The sequence below is a fragment of the Ananas comosus genome, linkage group 15 (assembly GCF_001540865.1).
Source record: "Ananas comosus cultivar F153 linkage group 15, ASM154086v1, whole genome shotgun sequence".
NCBI classification, from domain to species: domain Eukaryota; kingdom Viridiplantae; phylum Streptophyta; class Magnoliopsida; order Poales; family Bromeliaceae; genus Ananas; species Ananas comosus.
The window spans coordinates 1,161,666-1,177,521 of record NC_033635.1 but is presented as its reverse complement, the minus strand read 5'-3'; the positions used below and the strand labels follow the sequence as shown (position 1 = coordinate 1,177,521).

Below are 15,856 nucleotides of genomic sequence, written 5' to 3'. Positions count from 1 at the left end.
AGTATCAAAATCATCGACTAAAACTTTCTCTCTTTTTTTTTTTTTTTAATTGTGTTCCTCAAAACTAAAGAACACTCAGATAAAGCTAAGCCACTATGTATATATTACTCTTTTCCATTGTCTCTGCCTCTTTGGGAGAACTCACTCAAAAAGTGCCTCTAGAGTCAAAAAAAGCTAAATACCAATTTGAGATTTGTTTTTGCAATACTTGGTTTATTTGAGGGAGTGGGCATTGTATGCTTTTTAGCACAAATATATACTCCTCAAAATCAACATCATTTTGCAACTACCTTGGAAAGTGACATCCAAATTTGATGTGTAACGTACCAAGAGATTATTTGAGACTAATTAACTCCTAAAGCGAGAAAATTAAAGCAAACGGAAGTTTATATAAAGTAGCCTCATCATTGAGTACACATCAAGATTAAAGTGGGTTTAAAGGTGGTAAAAGCTAATCAAGTACATGAAAGAAAATTAATTCATATCACATTACCACACAAGTTAGGTGACAAGTGCATAGAGAAAAGCTCAATCAACAAACTAGCGACTGCGGTAATCGAAATTCCTTACCTTCAAAGGAATGAGAAAACCCTAATCGAGCTAACGAAGAACTACATTTTAAATAAAATTGCTCACTGAAGAACTTATTTAACTTTTCATTAAAAATTCCCAGTAGCTCCTCACTTGTAGTATAGTTTGAAGCTTAAAATCATTTTTTAAAAAAATTTCCAATCATGAAAGCTCAATTCAGCTTCACGCAATACCAAAAGCATTGGATATTCAAATTTTCCTAAATTAATTGTTCCAAACGCCGAGTAAAGTAGGCACCATTAAGAAGCCATCCTTTAATGGAGAGTTCATTTAGGCTCAAATTAAAAGATTGCAAAGGAAAAAGGTAGAGATAAATCTAAGACGACAATGTGATAATGCTGGTGAACCTTATTTATGTTTTTTCTTTTTTTTTAAAGAGATAGATAGCATGCTACTCGCTTCGTTTATTTTATTTATAAATAAATTTAGCTGAAAATGTGAATCAATTAGGATTCAAACTTAGGTCTCCAATACCAACAATTAAATCTTTTGCCACTTGCTTTAAGGACGGTTAGTGAAACTTATTTATGTTGCTTCATTTTTCCGAGTGATTACCATCCAGAGAAAATTTTGGAAACACCTCACGCTTGCCAAAAACAAACAAAAGGAACATACTATAACATCAGTATACAAAATCACACCACTAAAAGAAAAATTTTCCTCCAAAATTTGGATCCAATGCATTCCTCTCCCGAAAAGGGAAAAAAAAAAAAAAATCTCTTTTATAATCTTATCAGCATAATATTTTCCCACCAATATAAATATAACTATTATCAAACGGACATGCGGATCGGCGCCACGTGACCGATCCGACGGCCACGGATGGAAAAAAAAAAAAATCTATATTTTTAGAGAGAGAGAGAAAAAGCAGCTAAAAAATCATGACCGTCGGATCGGCTACGTGGTGTCGATCCACATAGTCCCCAAACTAATTAAACTAATTAGTTTGGAAACTATATTCATAAAATTTTTGTCCTCATCAAACTATACAACACAGCTTAATCAATTTCAACACACACTAAAATAAAATCAAAAGAAACAAGTTTAATTTAATTTAATAGAAAACAAATATAATAAGTATACGAAATGCACTCGCGGTGAGGAAAATATCAATGCTGTTCATCAATCCACCAGCTCGGATCTCAAAGCAAGGAAACGACGGTGATCCCATCGTCACCCTCCCATCCTTTAGCAGCAAACAGGGCACCTTACTATTCCATTCTCGTTGCACTCGGGGCACCTCCGAAACCCTCCATTAATGGCCTCTTCTTCTTCACCTTCTTCCTCCTCCTCCTCCTCATCCTCTGCATACACCTTACAACTCCCCGAGCACCTCCCACAAAGCACGAACCTCACGTCTCCGCACCCCTCGCATGGCCCTCCCCTGTTGCTCTCCCACTCCTCCTCCTCCTCCGCTGCCGCCGCCGCCCTCTCACACCCCTCCAACACCGCCCCCAACTCCCCGCTCTCGTGCATCTGCTTCACCTCCTCCGCCCCTCCCACGTACCGACCCCGCGCGAACAGGCTCGGCAAATGGCACCCGCCAAGTGTTCGACGCAATTCCTCCTTGAACCCCCCGTGCATGGACACGTCCCTCTCGTCCACGCGCACGCCGTAGTCCTTGAGTATCGTCCTCACGGAGCAGCAATCCTCGAACGTCTTGCGGACGCCGCGAAGGCTCGTGAAGTACAGCACCGCCTTCGCGGTCGGTGCGCTCCTTGTGAACTGCGCGGTGTTGGTGCCGCTGTTGCTTCGGATGGTTTGATCGTGGTTGGGGGGAGAGCGGAGGAGGAGGGAGGGGTGTTGCGGGGAGAGCTCCTCGAGGGCTCTTCGGAAGGTGGATAACACTTGTGCGTCGAACTCAATGGCGAACGCGGAGCCATTGCTCAATTCGGAGCTGGGTCTCGGTTCGGCCGCTCGGGTCGTCGTCGCGGGGAAGGAGAAGGAGTGGCGCTCGAGCTCCGGGGCGGCGGAGGGAGGAGAGCGTCGGAGGGGCGTGGTGGTGTCCTCCAGCCCCGCCATGAGCTCCCACGCGTCGATGCTCTCGGGCTCGTTCGGCGGGGTCTCCGTGGGCGTGCGCACGGTCCAAGCCTTCGCCTTTACGAGCCCCGCCGCATTGCGCTCGCCCGCGCTCTCCTCGCCGCCCGTTCCTTCGACGCTCGCGTCGAGCTTGAGGGAGCCGAGGGTGGAGGAGGTGAGCGCGACGACGTGGGTCTCGCCGGAGAGGCTGCGGCGGAGCGGCGAGAGCCTGCGGCGGAGGTCGCGGCGCCGCGACTCCTTGGAGCCGGCGCACCCCATGAACAATAACAAACACTGAGGAGGAAGGAGAAGGGTGGAATTAAGTACGGGAATAAGTAGAAGAATAGGAACAAGTGGGAATGTGACATGCATACATATATATATATATATGTAGCTGAAATGAGGAGGGAGCGTTGGCAGAGGAGGAATGAGCTGGTGGTCCAACACTTGTTCCATGAAAGTGGAGGTGGAAGAGGCTGATCAGGTGATGATGGGATTAGTTAAGATCATATTAATATTTTTGTAGGGTATATGGATTAAAGGATTGTATATTAATTAGTAACAGGAGAGAGCCCAACGGAACTAAAGTGCCAAAGAGTCATTATTCTATGAGATAGACTTTTGGAGAAGTGATGTTTGAATAGAACTGTTTGACAAAATTTTGACGATTTTTTTTTTAAGAAAGTTAGAATTAACATATCTTATTTTTGGGGTCTTATGATATGTCCAGATAAAGAGCTCATTCTACTATGATCTTTTATTTTTCAAATAACATACTTTTTTGCTTGACAAATATATCCAGAAAGTATATAAGCATGAAAACTTGGATCACCAGAGAAGTTGACTAAAGATTTATCTACAATCCTATTTCCAATCCCTGATCATGATTACCACAATTACCTAGAGATCAGAGTATGTTGTTACTCCACTATAAAGGCATATATACTATCAATAAGATGCTATTTAGATGAATGAACCACCAAATAAATAACACAGTAGCTGCACATGTCAGTGTGAGAAACTAAGCATGCAATATAAATAAAATGATCTTACTATTCAAACATTCCATTAATCCTACATCCTAAATATAATTAAAAGGAAATTGGATGTTGGCTGTGGTGGGGCCAACTGGTCAAAACCTACTCTTTTCCACTTTTTCTTCCTTTTAAGCTCCATATTAAAATATAATTCCTTGTTTCTAGGACCCTGTTCATGGGCTTTTTGCGCGGGTACATACATAAAATGCTTAATGTGACACATAATTTAAGTTTCCAAAAAAAAAAAAAAAAATGTAACCCAGATGTTTTGTGGAGCATAGATGGAAAAGAAAGAAAAAACAATTGAATATATCAATGTGGCTATATTTATATGCTCTATCTACTTCATACATGTACATACCTGTATGCCTTAATTTCAAGTTACAAATATATAATTTCAAGTTACAAATAAATTAGCATAGACATCATGACGCGTGCGAACATAAACACTTATCTCACATGATCAGCATTCCTCTAATTTGTGATCGCAAAGTAAGCCAAAACAATGTTTTGGCTTAATATCAAGATATCTACCGAAATAACGATTACATTGTTATTTGTCAAAGGAACAGAGAGAGAAAAAAGAAAAAAGACATTTTGAGCTAGAGAAACTGATAGGAAAATGCATGGTGCGGATATTTTACTTCTCAAGGATGAACTCTCGGATTTCTATTCCTGTATGTCGGGCACCACCCTGCTTTCGCACTAGGATTTCGTCGCCAACTTTTAGCGACGTCACAGGAATAACCATGCTTGTGTTGTTGCCTTCTGCTAACAAATAAAATAGCCAGACAAATTGGAGCGCAGAGCTAAAGAGAATTCGTTGAGATGTCAAGAAAAGTGAAATTTAAGAAGAAATCACCTTCGCTGGGACAAACAAGACCGACGGTTTCTGCATTCTGTAGAAAAATGCTGTAGGTCTCTTCTCCTAAATTTTCCTGCAGATGCATAGTATTTTTGATGAAATCAGATGCAAACTATTTACAAAATTATCAGTATTAGCTGCAAAATACGAAACTGCAGTGTTCTCCTAGCAAGTAAAAGCAGCCGAGCTTCATAAAGAAAAAACTGACATTGTCACAGCATTTCTGAAAAGAACATCATATAAACCCACCCCTTTCTTACCGTGCTCATACATGCTGTTAAGTATATAATAGCATTAAATTTGTTATGGTCAAAGGATGTTTCTGTAAACATGTTGAATAATCTTCACTGAAGATAAAAAATGAGGGGGACAAGCAGTAAAAAACCTTAGCCTCTACAAGGACGAGGGGTCTCGATTCTATTTTCACACGGCCCACAATAGCTGTTCGCCACAAACCACTTTGATCGACCACCGTCACTTCTTTACCAGCACGCAGCTCAGAGAGGTAGCAGGTCTTCCCCCCAGGTACTGCAAGGTAGGCGTGCACAGGCCCCTACAGATTGGGAATAAAATATAGTAAAAGGTATAGATAGTCCCTCTACAATTCCCAATTTTCTGTTTGGTCAGTGAACTTTTTGTGTAAGCATTTAATTCCTAAACTTTCTCACATATAGCAATTCCATCTGTGAAGCCAAACACTCACTGCATTAATCCTGAATGGCCTGCTTGCAATGTAGTTTGTCTCTAAACATTCTGAGTGAACCAAGAACAAACCTCTGGCAAATGAACCAACCTAAAACACGCGCAAGCATTACCATGTATATATATGCATTTTTAGAGGGAGAGAGGAAAAAAAATCAAACATACATTGATACATAGCATGAAATTCAGGTAAAGATGCTATCAAATGCAAATTAATGAAATTAAGTGCGATCTGCAAACGGAAAAGCATATATAAAAGAGAAGGAAAACATAAGCTTCGATACTTAAATACATGTATTGATAGAGATAAACGCAAACCAGAAGGCCTTCGCCAGGTCGCATGACACTGCAAAGGTCCACACAAACACGATCACCCATTCCGACCACTTCAACGTTTGTTATTGTGGCTTTAGTCAAAGCTAACCGACTACTGACTTCATTCCTCCTATCAAAATACTCCTGATTACATCAACCAAAAAGAAAAAGATAGTTCACTAAACCCACGAAAGAGTACTTAACAAGTATGAATGATGACAGATGAGTGCTTCTTCAATAGGAGATTATACAGGAGTAATCAACTGAATGTTGCTTATTTATTGCCATCTGAAGTAAGAAAAGAAAATCACAAGTCGAGGAAAATAAAAGATCTCCAAACTACGTGAGAAGAGGAATTACCTTTAGTTTAAGGATCTCTCCGGTGTCTTCAACTTTTAGCACTACTCCATCAAGACCTTGCTCCAAGGCCTACAAATATAAAATATAAGTTTTAGAAAATACTTTCTCTAAGAACAAGTTTGAGTAAGAACCACTCATAAAACGTATGAGAAAATTTTCCCTTATATACCTCGAGAAACACTTGTGCTTCTGTTGAAGTTGTTGCAACAGCCAATACAGTCCTATTAAAGCCCTGGAATGCTGCAACTATGTTCTCTGCAGGTATAACCTATACAATGTTAAAACAGTACATCAATACTTGTTTCTTAAATTCCATGCAGGTGGTTTCATTTTTATCAATAAAAGTTCAACAGTTTGATGGAAGTAATTAAAAAGTGCGATATCAGATCTTAGCCACACTATCATATTAAGGTTGTAGAGTCCCAACCAATAAAAGAAAAAAAAAAATTCCTTGGTAAGCGATAACAATATAACAAGCTGTATAAATGAGCCTGAATCAAGTATAACATATTCTATATGTAGGTACTTGGTTCATACCTCGGCTAACCGAATCTGGTTTTCTTTTTCTTTTTCTCTTTTTTTTTTTTCTTTTTCGGTGTCATGTCTCATTTGAGGCCTAGGATGCCTCACCCATGTAGCTTAATTCATACCTCCAATGAATGAAACAGGTAGCGTTCTACCTATTTCTCTAAAAAACATATTCTATATGTATAAAATGTGACTGAGGAAACTCACAATTGCAGTGGAATGACGATTAATATAAATTTGCTATTAAGCATTAAGAATGCCGTCGAGGGTCTAAATTAAATCAACAGGGCAAACATATCACAGATTTAGTTGCAAACAGATATGTCGTTCCCTCGTATAAATGATGAAATGATGTTTTACTCATGAGATCAGCAATGTGTTTCAAACCTGCCATTCACCCTGAAAATTGATAACCAAGTTATCGACTTCCATGTCATCTGGTCGTATAAGTTCTAATTCTCGTGGAGATGAAACACCATAAAACATTCCGACATTTAGACCTTGTTCATCAAGAAGCTTTGCACCATCAACAAATAGAGGATGTATTAAAGCAGTTGCTGCACAAACCACCAACACCTGAATGTTACAAGTATATGGCACTGAATTTAATCCCGTAAAAACAAGTTTCTCGAACAAAGATAACTTCCTAATAAGATTACGTTCGTGAGAACAACATGGCGGTAAGTATGGTTAATTTAGCTAATATTGCTCCTCTTTATGATATTAACACAGTGTAATACGCTACGTCCTCGCCACTCGCTTTGAACCAACGCAAAAGGAAACAAGGTGGAGAGCAAACTAAGACTAGAAGAATAAAACAGAAACAGGTTCTTAGTGGCATACATGACCAATCCTGCACAAGTTCTTTGGAAAAAGGTTCCGAGCCGAAGACGAAAGTTCTCCAACCTCTCTCAACAGCCGCGGTCATCACTTGCCTACTCTCCGTCCATACCAAGACAAGCTTCGAACCCTCATTCTTGTTTCCCAACATAGAGGAAGACATTTTAATGCAAGAGGTCACAGGCACAAGAGCTGCATTAGCTACATGATGATGCAAACAGAATAAGACACAAGGTCAAATTGGAGCTACAATTCCACCCAAAAAAACAATCTTTTTCGAAGCTATAGATAAGGAACAAGTAAATGATAACATGGTAATCAATAATTTGTGCAAATACTGGGTTAAAATTGCGCAAAAAACAAATTCGATTAGCTACATGAAAGATACTAAGCAAAACAAAAGAAGGAAAAGAGGTTAAATTACAGCTAAATCTTACTAAAGGAGCAACCTTTATCGAAGATGAAGAGAAGAAGCAAGTAAATGGCAACATGGTAATCATTATTTAGTAAAGATATTGCAAAGGAGCGGAGAATGATTAGAGAGGAACCAAATTTGACTCAAAACCATAAACTCGCACTCAAAAAAGGAGCTAGCGAGAGAAGCGAACACAGCATTATATATATAAAACCACAAAAAGGGGGAAAATTGAAATAGTGGAGATTAGTGGAGACCGAGAGAGAGAAAGAGAGAGAGAGCGCCATGAGAGGGGCTTAAAGAGGAGGAGGAAGAGAAGAGTAGGTACGTCTCCGGCGAGGAGGGATCGGGGGCGTCGTCGTTGCGGCGCTTTGACACGGTGCGATGGATCGGAGTGCCATCGCAAAACCCCGATTCTTTTTTTTTTTAAAAAAATTATTTTTACTTTTGGATATGGGACTGCATAAAATGTATGGCAACTAATTCATTGTAAACGAAGCAGGCAGAGTAAGTGGCAAATAGTTTGGCGGCCGGTACCCTATATTCAAATTTGAATCTTAATTAATTTATATTTTTAGCTAAATTTATTTTTAAATAAAATAAACGAAACGGATAGCATGCTATCTATCTCTTAAAAAATTAATTCATTTTTTATAAGTTTAAAATAAAGCATTAACTACTCAAACAATATTTCTGTAAACAAAAATTAGTTTAAAAATTTTATATAAAAAGCTTTTAGATAACACATTTCCCCATTATTTGTAAAATAATATACTTTATCTTATGAATTGTACTAACTAATACGGAAACAAATCATAGAATAACACAACAAAAATTTCTACAGAAACTACGAAAACAAGTTTCGATAACTTAAAAAAAAAAACACGGAGCTGCTTGATAGAGACCCAAACAAAGCCCTAATTAACCCTCTACTTAATAAAGCACATAATTAATATGCTCACTCACTCAAAACTCTCACTTCTTAATGGAAAACTTATAGAGCATATAATGCTTATAAACATCATTAGGCCCATAAACTTCTTTCGGAAAGTTCGGGTGGTGAATTGCATCAGGAAAATCCTGCGTCTCGAGGCATAAAGCGGAATGTTGCTCGTAATAGTGCCCTTCTTTTCCTAGCACATGATGTATAAAATTCGCGGTATAGAACTGCACCCCAGGTTGCCTCAACCACAATTCGAGAACACGGCCCGACCGGGGCTCCTCCACGACCGCCACCTTCTTCACCCCCTGCCTGTCCGCGGGCCCATCGAGTACGTAGTTGATGTCGTACCCACCCGGCACGTTATTGATCCCGCTACCAACCGTCCTTGGTTCGCGGAAGTCGTATGGGGTACCCTCAACTGGGGCGATTTCCCCGGTCGGGATTAGGTTTCTGTCGACTGGAGTTATGTGTGAACCAAAGATTTGGACCAGGTTTTTGAGAATCGTGCCACTCGCGTGCCCGCCGAGGTTCCAGTAGCTGTGATGGGCCAAATTGATCGGGGTCGGTTTGTTTCGGGGCTCGGCTCGCATCGTCACGCTGAATGTGTAGTCCTCATCGATCTTGTATGTCACAAACACGTTGAGATCGCCCGAAAATCCTGCATGAAATGAAAATAACAAACATTCATATATCTGTTATCAAATTTACTTTTTTGTTACAAAACTTTTTTTTTCATATATACATGCTAGCAAATTAAATAAACACACCTTGTTCACCATCAAAGCTATGGTAGTGAAATGTGATGTAGGGGAATTCACCCTACACTCTCTCTCTAACATCCCAAATGACTTGGTTGAATCCTCTGTGACCACCTAATCAAAATTTTCACAAATTTTAAAATATAAAAACAAAGATAAAAAATTAATAATTCATATATAATGCTATTTATGGATGGAGAAACCTCACCATGAAGTGAATTTTTCCCATCATTTGGGTACAAATGATATGTTTTTCCATCTAGAGTGAAACGTGCTCGATCCGCCGATCCGATTCGCGATACGACCAACCAATGCTCCAAAGTAAGTTGTCTCATTCTAAAATTTTTGTAAAAAAATTGTAAGAGGAACGAGAGCATTTCGAAATACCTGATTTGGCTTATGCTGTGAACAAATTGAGAAGATATACCTATAATCCAAATAGAGAGCATTGGAATGCTTTAGAAAGAATTTTGAGATACCTGAAGGGAATTGTGTCTTATGGATTACATTATAGTGGCTTTCCTGCAGTTTTAGAAGGATATAGTAATGCCAATTGGATTAGTGATACAGCTGATATAAAGTCAACTATTGAATTTGTTTTTCTTCTAGGAGGAGCAGATGTTTATTGGAAGTCAACCAAACAGTCTTTGATCGCTAGAAGTATCATGAAATTTGAACTCATAGCATTAAATACCACTATAGCAGAGGCTAAGTGGATTAGAGAGTTTCTTTACGATCTGCCACTGATAGAGCGACCTTTAGCACTTGTATGTATTTATTGTGATTGTAGATCTGCAATTGATAAATGTGCCTAAGAGAATATGGATACTAAAATGAATAGATTTATGAAAGTGAGACATAAGTTCATTCGACAAAATATGAAGGAGAATGTAATTACCTTGGAATTTGTGAGAAGAACTTGGCTGATCAGCTTACGAAGGGATTATCTAGGACTGTGATCTTAGAATCGTCGAGGGGGATGGGGCTTAGCCCACAATAGTAGTTACCGGCAACGGCAACCCAACCTGTTGCAGGTTCAATGGGTAGAAACAAGTCGAACAGGTAACTGTGAGAAGCACTGCCTTTTGTATGCTCATCCCTGTGACGACAGTGCTCATATCTGCAAGTGGATAGGAAGGGCATTGGCCCTGAATGGTTCCGAGACCCATGAGGCAAGGTGTGACCTTGCAGACACCTTTCTGAGGACCTACTATATGTGTGGAGTTGTGAGGCCGCGACTATGGGAAGAGGGCAGTTCCCTAAAACACACATGAAGCGATATTAGCGCATGGCCGTAATAGCGCTCACCAGCTTAGAACCTAAACGGTTGTACCATATGTGCGGTTTGTGAAAATCCGATTCACCGGCCTTGGTTCAAGGCGAAGTCCACCATTGTGCCGTCGAATGTACATAGACAAGCACTAAGGGGCTGTTTGGTTGCACGCATTTGCAACTGCAGTGCAGTTGCAAATGCGTGCAGCCTCAATTCCTTTGTTTGGTTTAGTGTAGTTGAGTTCAACTGCTGCAGTTCCAACTACATAAGAAGGTCCAAATGCTGCAGTTGGAACTACATCCAAATTGGCCGTAGTTCCAACTGCAGCAGTTGGTGAGGGATAGGATCACCCACAAATTAACAATGATAAATAAATAAATAAATAAATAGCTAAATAAATAAATAATATATGTATATAGGTAAATAAAAATACTTATAAATAAACTCATACTAATAAAATTTTTTAGACAATACAAGCTTTGTGCAAAAAATTAATTTTTTTAAATTTATTTTATTTAAAATATAAATATAGTTTTTTTTTTCTAAATTTTTATAGAATGTGATCGTGTATGTTAATTTAATAAGTTTTAATTAATTATAATTATTAAATTTGATAAAAAAAAAGAGAGAATCGTTTAAATTTTAAAGTTTGATTTACATATTAAAATTAAATAAATTAAAAATTTTAAATGTGTCGATTAATAAGTTGAAGAATTATTGAAAAATATAAAAATATTATATATATCTACTTATTTATTTATAAATAGTAAATTTAAATGATTAATAAACTTATACAATTATTTTATGTTTAGTGAAGGTAATCTCACCACTCTATCTGAAAAGGTGACAAAATTCACAAATACAACTATCAGCTTCATATTACCAAACAGAAGAAATGTAACTGCAGCAGTTGCAACTACGTAAAATCAAACAGACTAGGTGTAGTTACAACTGCAGCATTTGCAATTGCATGTATTTCCAACTACAATGTTTCTGCAACTACATCCAACCAAACAGCCCCTAAGTGAAGGTTCAAACCCGAAAGGTACTTTCGCCGAATACGTGGTATAAGAGATCCAGCATTCTTTTAAGTTATTTTTTTTTTAATTTCAGTTTTATTTATTTTCTTTATTTAAAGTTTTAAATCATGTGGGGGAATGTTAGTTTTAATTTTTAAAACAGTGATTTAAAACTTGTTTTTGGCCCATGGGCTTCCTGGGCAGCCCAACTCTCTATGGGCCTTGCCTAAGAGCCCGTGCCTTACTTTTTATATGTGGAGTTTAGTCACACATTGGAAAGTAAAGGCACTCTACTTTACTTTGTATATTCTCTCACTCTCAACTTAATTACTTGGGAGAACATGAGAGTGAAGCTCTCGACTAAACACACGCACGCACGGCACGAGCCGGGTTGTGTCGGGTCGGGCGGCGACGCGCGTGAATCCGGTTCATTTACACCTTTTTTCTTTTCTTTTATTTTATTAGATTTTAATATTATTTAATTAATCATATGATGACCTTGCCTTGGGAAAGGACAAAGCACAAGATCAAATCTGGATCTTGTCCAGATGTGAAGGACAAAGCACAAGATCAAATCTGGATCTTGTCCAGATTTGGTCCAACCTCGGGAAGGAGCCAGATCTTGGTTAAAGCTCCTCCCTTGGGCCATTCCCGTTGGACCATTCAAATCTTCTTCCATATATAGAGAGATGGAGGTGCATGTGATGAATATAGGAAAAGAGAGCTTAGCTCGAGTTGCAACTTTTAATTCTCCTACTCTCTCATTCTCTTCTATACTGAGTACCATATACTTTCTACACTGAACTTCACATTGCTATTTTTGCTGAATCTTTGAAAGCTTATACGGTTCGTATTGTGCCACCCTGAAGACGTGCCGACGGGGTGGACAGTGGTCGTTGTATCGCTAGGAGTGATCTTTACCTCACCGCGAGTGCATTTCGTATAATTATTATTTTTGTTTTCTATTAAATTAAATAAACTTGTTTCTTTTGATTTTATTTTAGAGTGTGTTGAAATTGATTAAGTTGTGTTGTATATAGTTTGATGATAGTTATATTGGTGGGAAAATATTATGCTGATAAAATTATAAAAGAGATTTTTTTTATATTTATATTTATATTTTTTTTTCCGGGAGAGGCATGCATTATTGCATTGGATCCAAATTTTGCAGGTAATTTTGTCTTTTATTGGCTACATGAGTAAGGCAACACGGCCTCGAAAGAGGTGATTAAAAAAAAAAAAGATTCTAATCTAATGGTGGCACCGATGCATATTTGCCGAAAACAGCCGTTCTCTTTGGGACATCAACAGTTTAATCTTATGGATTCCAAGATAAGGATTAGCCTTGATCAATCTGAAAATAGTACCATTCCGAGCCTCCCAAGTGACCCACCAGCAGGCTATTAAATCGATTAGCCCGGATCTTGATGGTAACGGTCCTTTCCTACATATCCACCTATCCCATACCGAAATCACGTCGTCACCTAAATCTCGATTTTGAACATTCTCCAAGGTCATTACCATTAGAAATCTAAGAAACACGCACCGAGTAAATAAGTGATCAACCGTTTCCTCTTGTGTCCCACACAGGACATAGGACGTGTTACCAATTCATCCTCTCCTACTAGGATTATCTGCAGTGAGGTGTTTTTTTCCTAAGAATGAGCCAGCAAAACACTTTCAATTTTAAAGGTATACGGAGTCTCCAGATCTTTGCAAGCACGGACGTCTCTCGTGCCTCCATTACTCAACACAAAATATGTAGACTTCACCGAAATCGCCCGTCACGACTCCACCGCCATAGTACACTATCTGGGCCCTGTTCAGTTCTAAGATTAGCGACCCTTGCCTTAAGTGATGAAACCTTAGAGCTTAACTCATGTTCAGTAGCGTTGGTATCGCCCATAATCGTGCACCAACTCCATTCATTGTTCCTCAGGCACTCATATATTTTTAGATTTTTGCTAGTCACGAGCTGAAACACCTCCAGGAAAGACGATTACAGCGTAGTATCCCCACACCAGCGATCTAACCAGAAGTCTATATTACGACCGTTGCCCAGCTTATAATGCGCTCCCCATTTAAAAATTTCTTTTAGACTTAGAATTCCTCTCCACCAAAAAGAGAAAGGTCTAAAGGACCTTCCCTCCGTCAGCGGTCTTCTTCTATGATAGTATAGGGCATGAATTAGCTTGTTCCATTGCAGTTGAGGCGAATTATGGAATTTCCACCACCATTTGACTAGAAAGGCTTGATTCATCATGTCTATATCCAAGATGCCGAGCCCTCCCTCATTCTTGCTCCTACAAACACTTTTCCAATCTACAGAACAACCCTTGCCTGGTGAGTTGTGTCCTCAGTTCCAAAAGAAATCTCTCTGAAGTGCCTTAATTTTTTTGATAGCCCATTTGGGTGCCTTAAACACTGAGAGGAAGTAGATGGGTAAATTAGATAGCACAGCATTGACTAAGACGAGTCTACCCCCTCTTGACAAAAGTTTCGCTTGCCATCCATCGATTTTCCTTTGCATTTTACGGATGATTCCTCTCCACTCCTTAGTAGGAGGTTTCGTAGACAGGGGGCAACCCTAAATACTTGGTAGGTAGACTTCCAACACGACAACCAAGCAAGTATGCTATTCTTTTCGCTTTTCCCTCGATCTGTCCAATACAATAGACCTCCGACTTCTCTCTATTAATCCTCATTCTAGATGCTCATTCAAAAAGTAGCCACAAGAATTTCAAATTTCTCATATAACTTCTCTTGGCCTCAGAGAAAAAGAAAGTATCATCTGCATATTGAACAACGGTAACCCTAGCTGTATCTGAGAGACCAAGACCTTTTATGAGGTTGTTCGAAGTTGCCTCATTCGTCATCCGGATAAGGCATTCTGCTATTAAAAGAAATAGGAAAGGGGGAAGTGGATCCCTCTGCCTTACCCTTCTATTCATTTTTATCCAGTTGGTTGCCTCACCATTGACTAATACTGCGACCTTAGCGTTACAAATACAGAGTTTGATCCAGTTGCACTACTTCTTGTCGAATCCGCACCATTCAAAGGTACGAAAAAGAAAAGGCCAGTAAATTCTATCGTACGCTTTTTCGAAATCCAACTTTACCCCAACTCCCTCTACCGCCAGCTTGCTACCCCAACCCATAAGCTCGCAGACCGCTGCATAGGCATCAGTGATGTTCCTCCTCTTTAGGAATGACGATTGGGATGGGAATATCAGTTCGCTCATTAAACACTCTAATCGATTAGCCAATACCTTAGATATGATCTTCTGTATCCCATTCAGTAGACTTATGGGTCGAAAGTCATCCGTTCGTTTAGCTCCTTCCTTATTCGGGATTAAGCAAATAAAGGCATAATCGATGGGACTAGTGGACAGTTTTCCCGCGTCCATCTCCTGAAAAATTTTAAAAATCTCCCTTAAGAGTGTCTCAGAATGTTTGGTAGAAACTTAAGGAAAAACCATCGGGACTCGGTGCTTTATCAATCCCTATCTGGAAAACCGCTTGTTTTATTTCCTCTATATCAAAAGGCCTCGTGACATGCGTTATGTTGGTAGGGTTTACACGGTTCGAACTGAATAGGCTGCTCCATTCCCCAAACGACGATAGGGCCGACTCATCCGGCGTGAAAAACCTGTTAGTTCGCCTTTGCCCGTTAGCTATCGCATGAAAGAACCTGGTATTACCATCGCCCTCCCGAAGACAATGTTGCTTTGCTCTGGTTCGCCATAAAACTTCTTCGTCTTTCAGCACTCTACTTAATTTGCCTTTTAGCACATCTATTTTCTTAAGAACATCCTGTGTTAGATCCCTCTGCTCTTCTACTTTATCGATCTCATGGATTTCTCCCATAAGTTTATTCTTTACACCTCTAATGTTTAGATCCTCTCTCTCTTCTTGCCACCAACCGGGCAATTTGGAAACCAAGTCCTCATGAGTAAGCCATACGTCTTCGAACCGAAAAATCTTCCTTGTCCTAGGAACATTACTCTCAGATGATAGTAGAATGGGAAAGTGGTCCGACGTTACTCTCGGGAGACTTTCGACCTTGGTTAGAGGAAATTCCTGATCCCATTCAGTCGAAACGAGAAATCGGTCAAGTCTAGCCATGGTCGGATTCCTCTGCATATGGGACCAAGTGTTCGATTGATTATTCATAGGTAAATCAATTATTGC

General features: G+C 39.4%; 3 protein-coding genes and 1 pseudogene across 12 annotated transcripts; all 4 read right to left on the bottom strand.

The window, feature by feature from the left end:
• On the bottom strand, nt 1,531–2,889 carry LOC109721179 (uncharacterized protein At3g28850-like). The gene has a single exon (XM_020248629.1). The coding sequence runs from the start codon at nt 2,887–2,889 to the stop codon at nt 1,780–1,782; it is 1,110 nt and encodes a 369-aa protein (XP_020104218.1). The 3' UTR covers nt 1,531–1,779.
• On the bottom strand, nt 3,951–8,141 carry LOC109721705 (3-dehydroquinate synthase homolog). Of its 10 annotated transcripts, none has more exons than XM_020249450.1 (10): nt 8,001–8,141; nt 7,261–7,458; nt 6,805–6,974; nt 6,059–6,157; nt 5,890–5,958; nt 5,533–5,673; nt 5,216–5,305; nt 4,898–5,065; nt 4,510–4,585; nt 3,951–4,418 (listed from the first exon to the last, which is right to left on the bottom strand). In XM_020249450.1, the coding sequence occupies exons 1-10, from the start codon at nt 8,071–8,073 to the stop codon at nt 4,288–4,290; spliced, it is 1,215 nt and encodes a 404-aa protein (XP_020105039.1). In that variant the 5' UTR covers nt 8,074–8,141; the 3' UTR covers nt 3,951–4,287. The 10 variants fall into 10 exon arrangements, with proteins under 10 accessions (XP_020105039.1, XP_020105041.1, XP_020105037.1 ...); XM_020249452.1 differs by having other exon boundaries at nt 7,261–7,449; nt 8,001–8,125; XM_020249448.1 differs by having other exon boundaries at nt 7,682–8,096.
• Nucleotides 8,569–10,516, bottom strand: LOC109721474 (annotated as a pseudogene).
• LOC109721473 lies at nt 14,380–15,790 on the bottom strand. Its single transcript, XM_020249126.1, has 3 exons — nt 15,182–15,790; nt 14,785–15,075; nt 14,380–14,658 (listed from the first exon to the last, which is right to left on the bottom strand). The coding sequence occupies exons 1-3, from the start codon at nt 15,788–15,790 to the stop codon at nt 14,380–14,382; spliced, it is 1,179 nt and encodes a 392-aa protein (XP_020104715.1).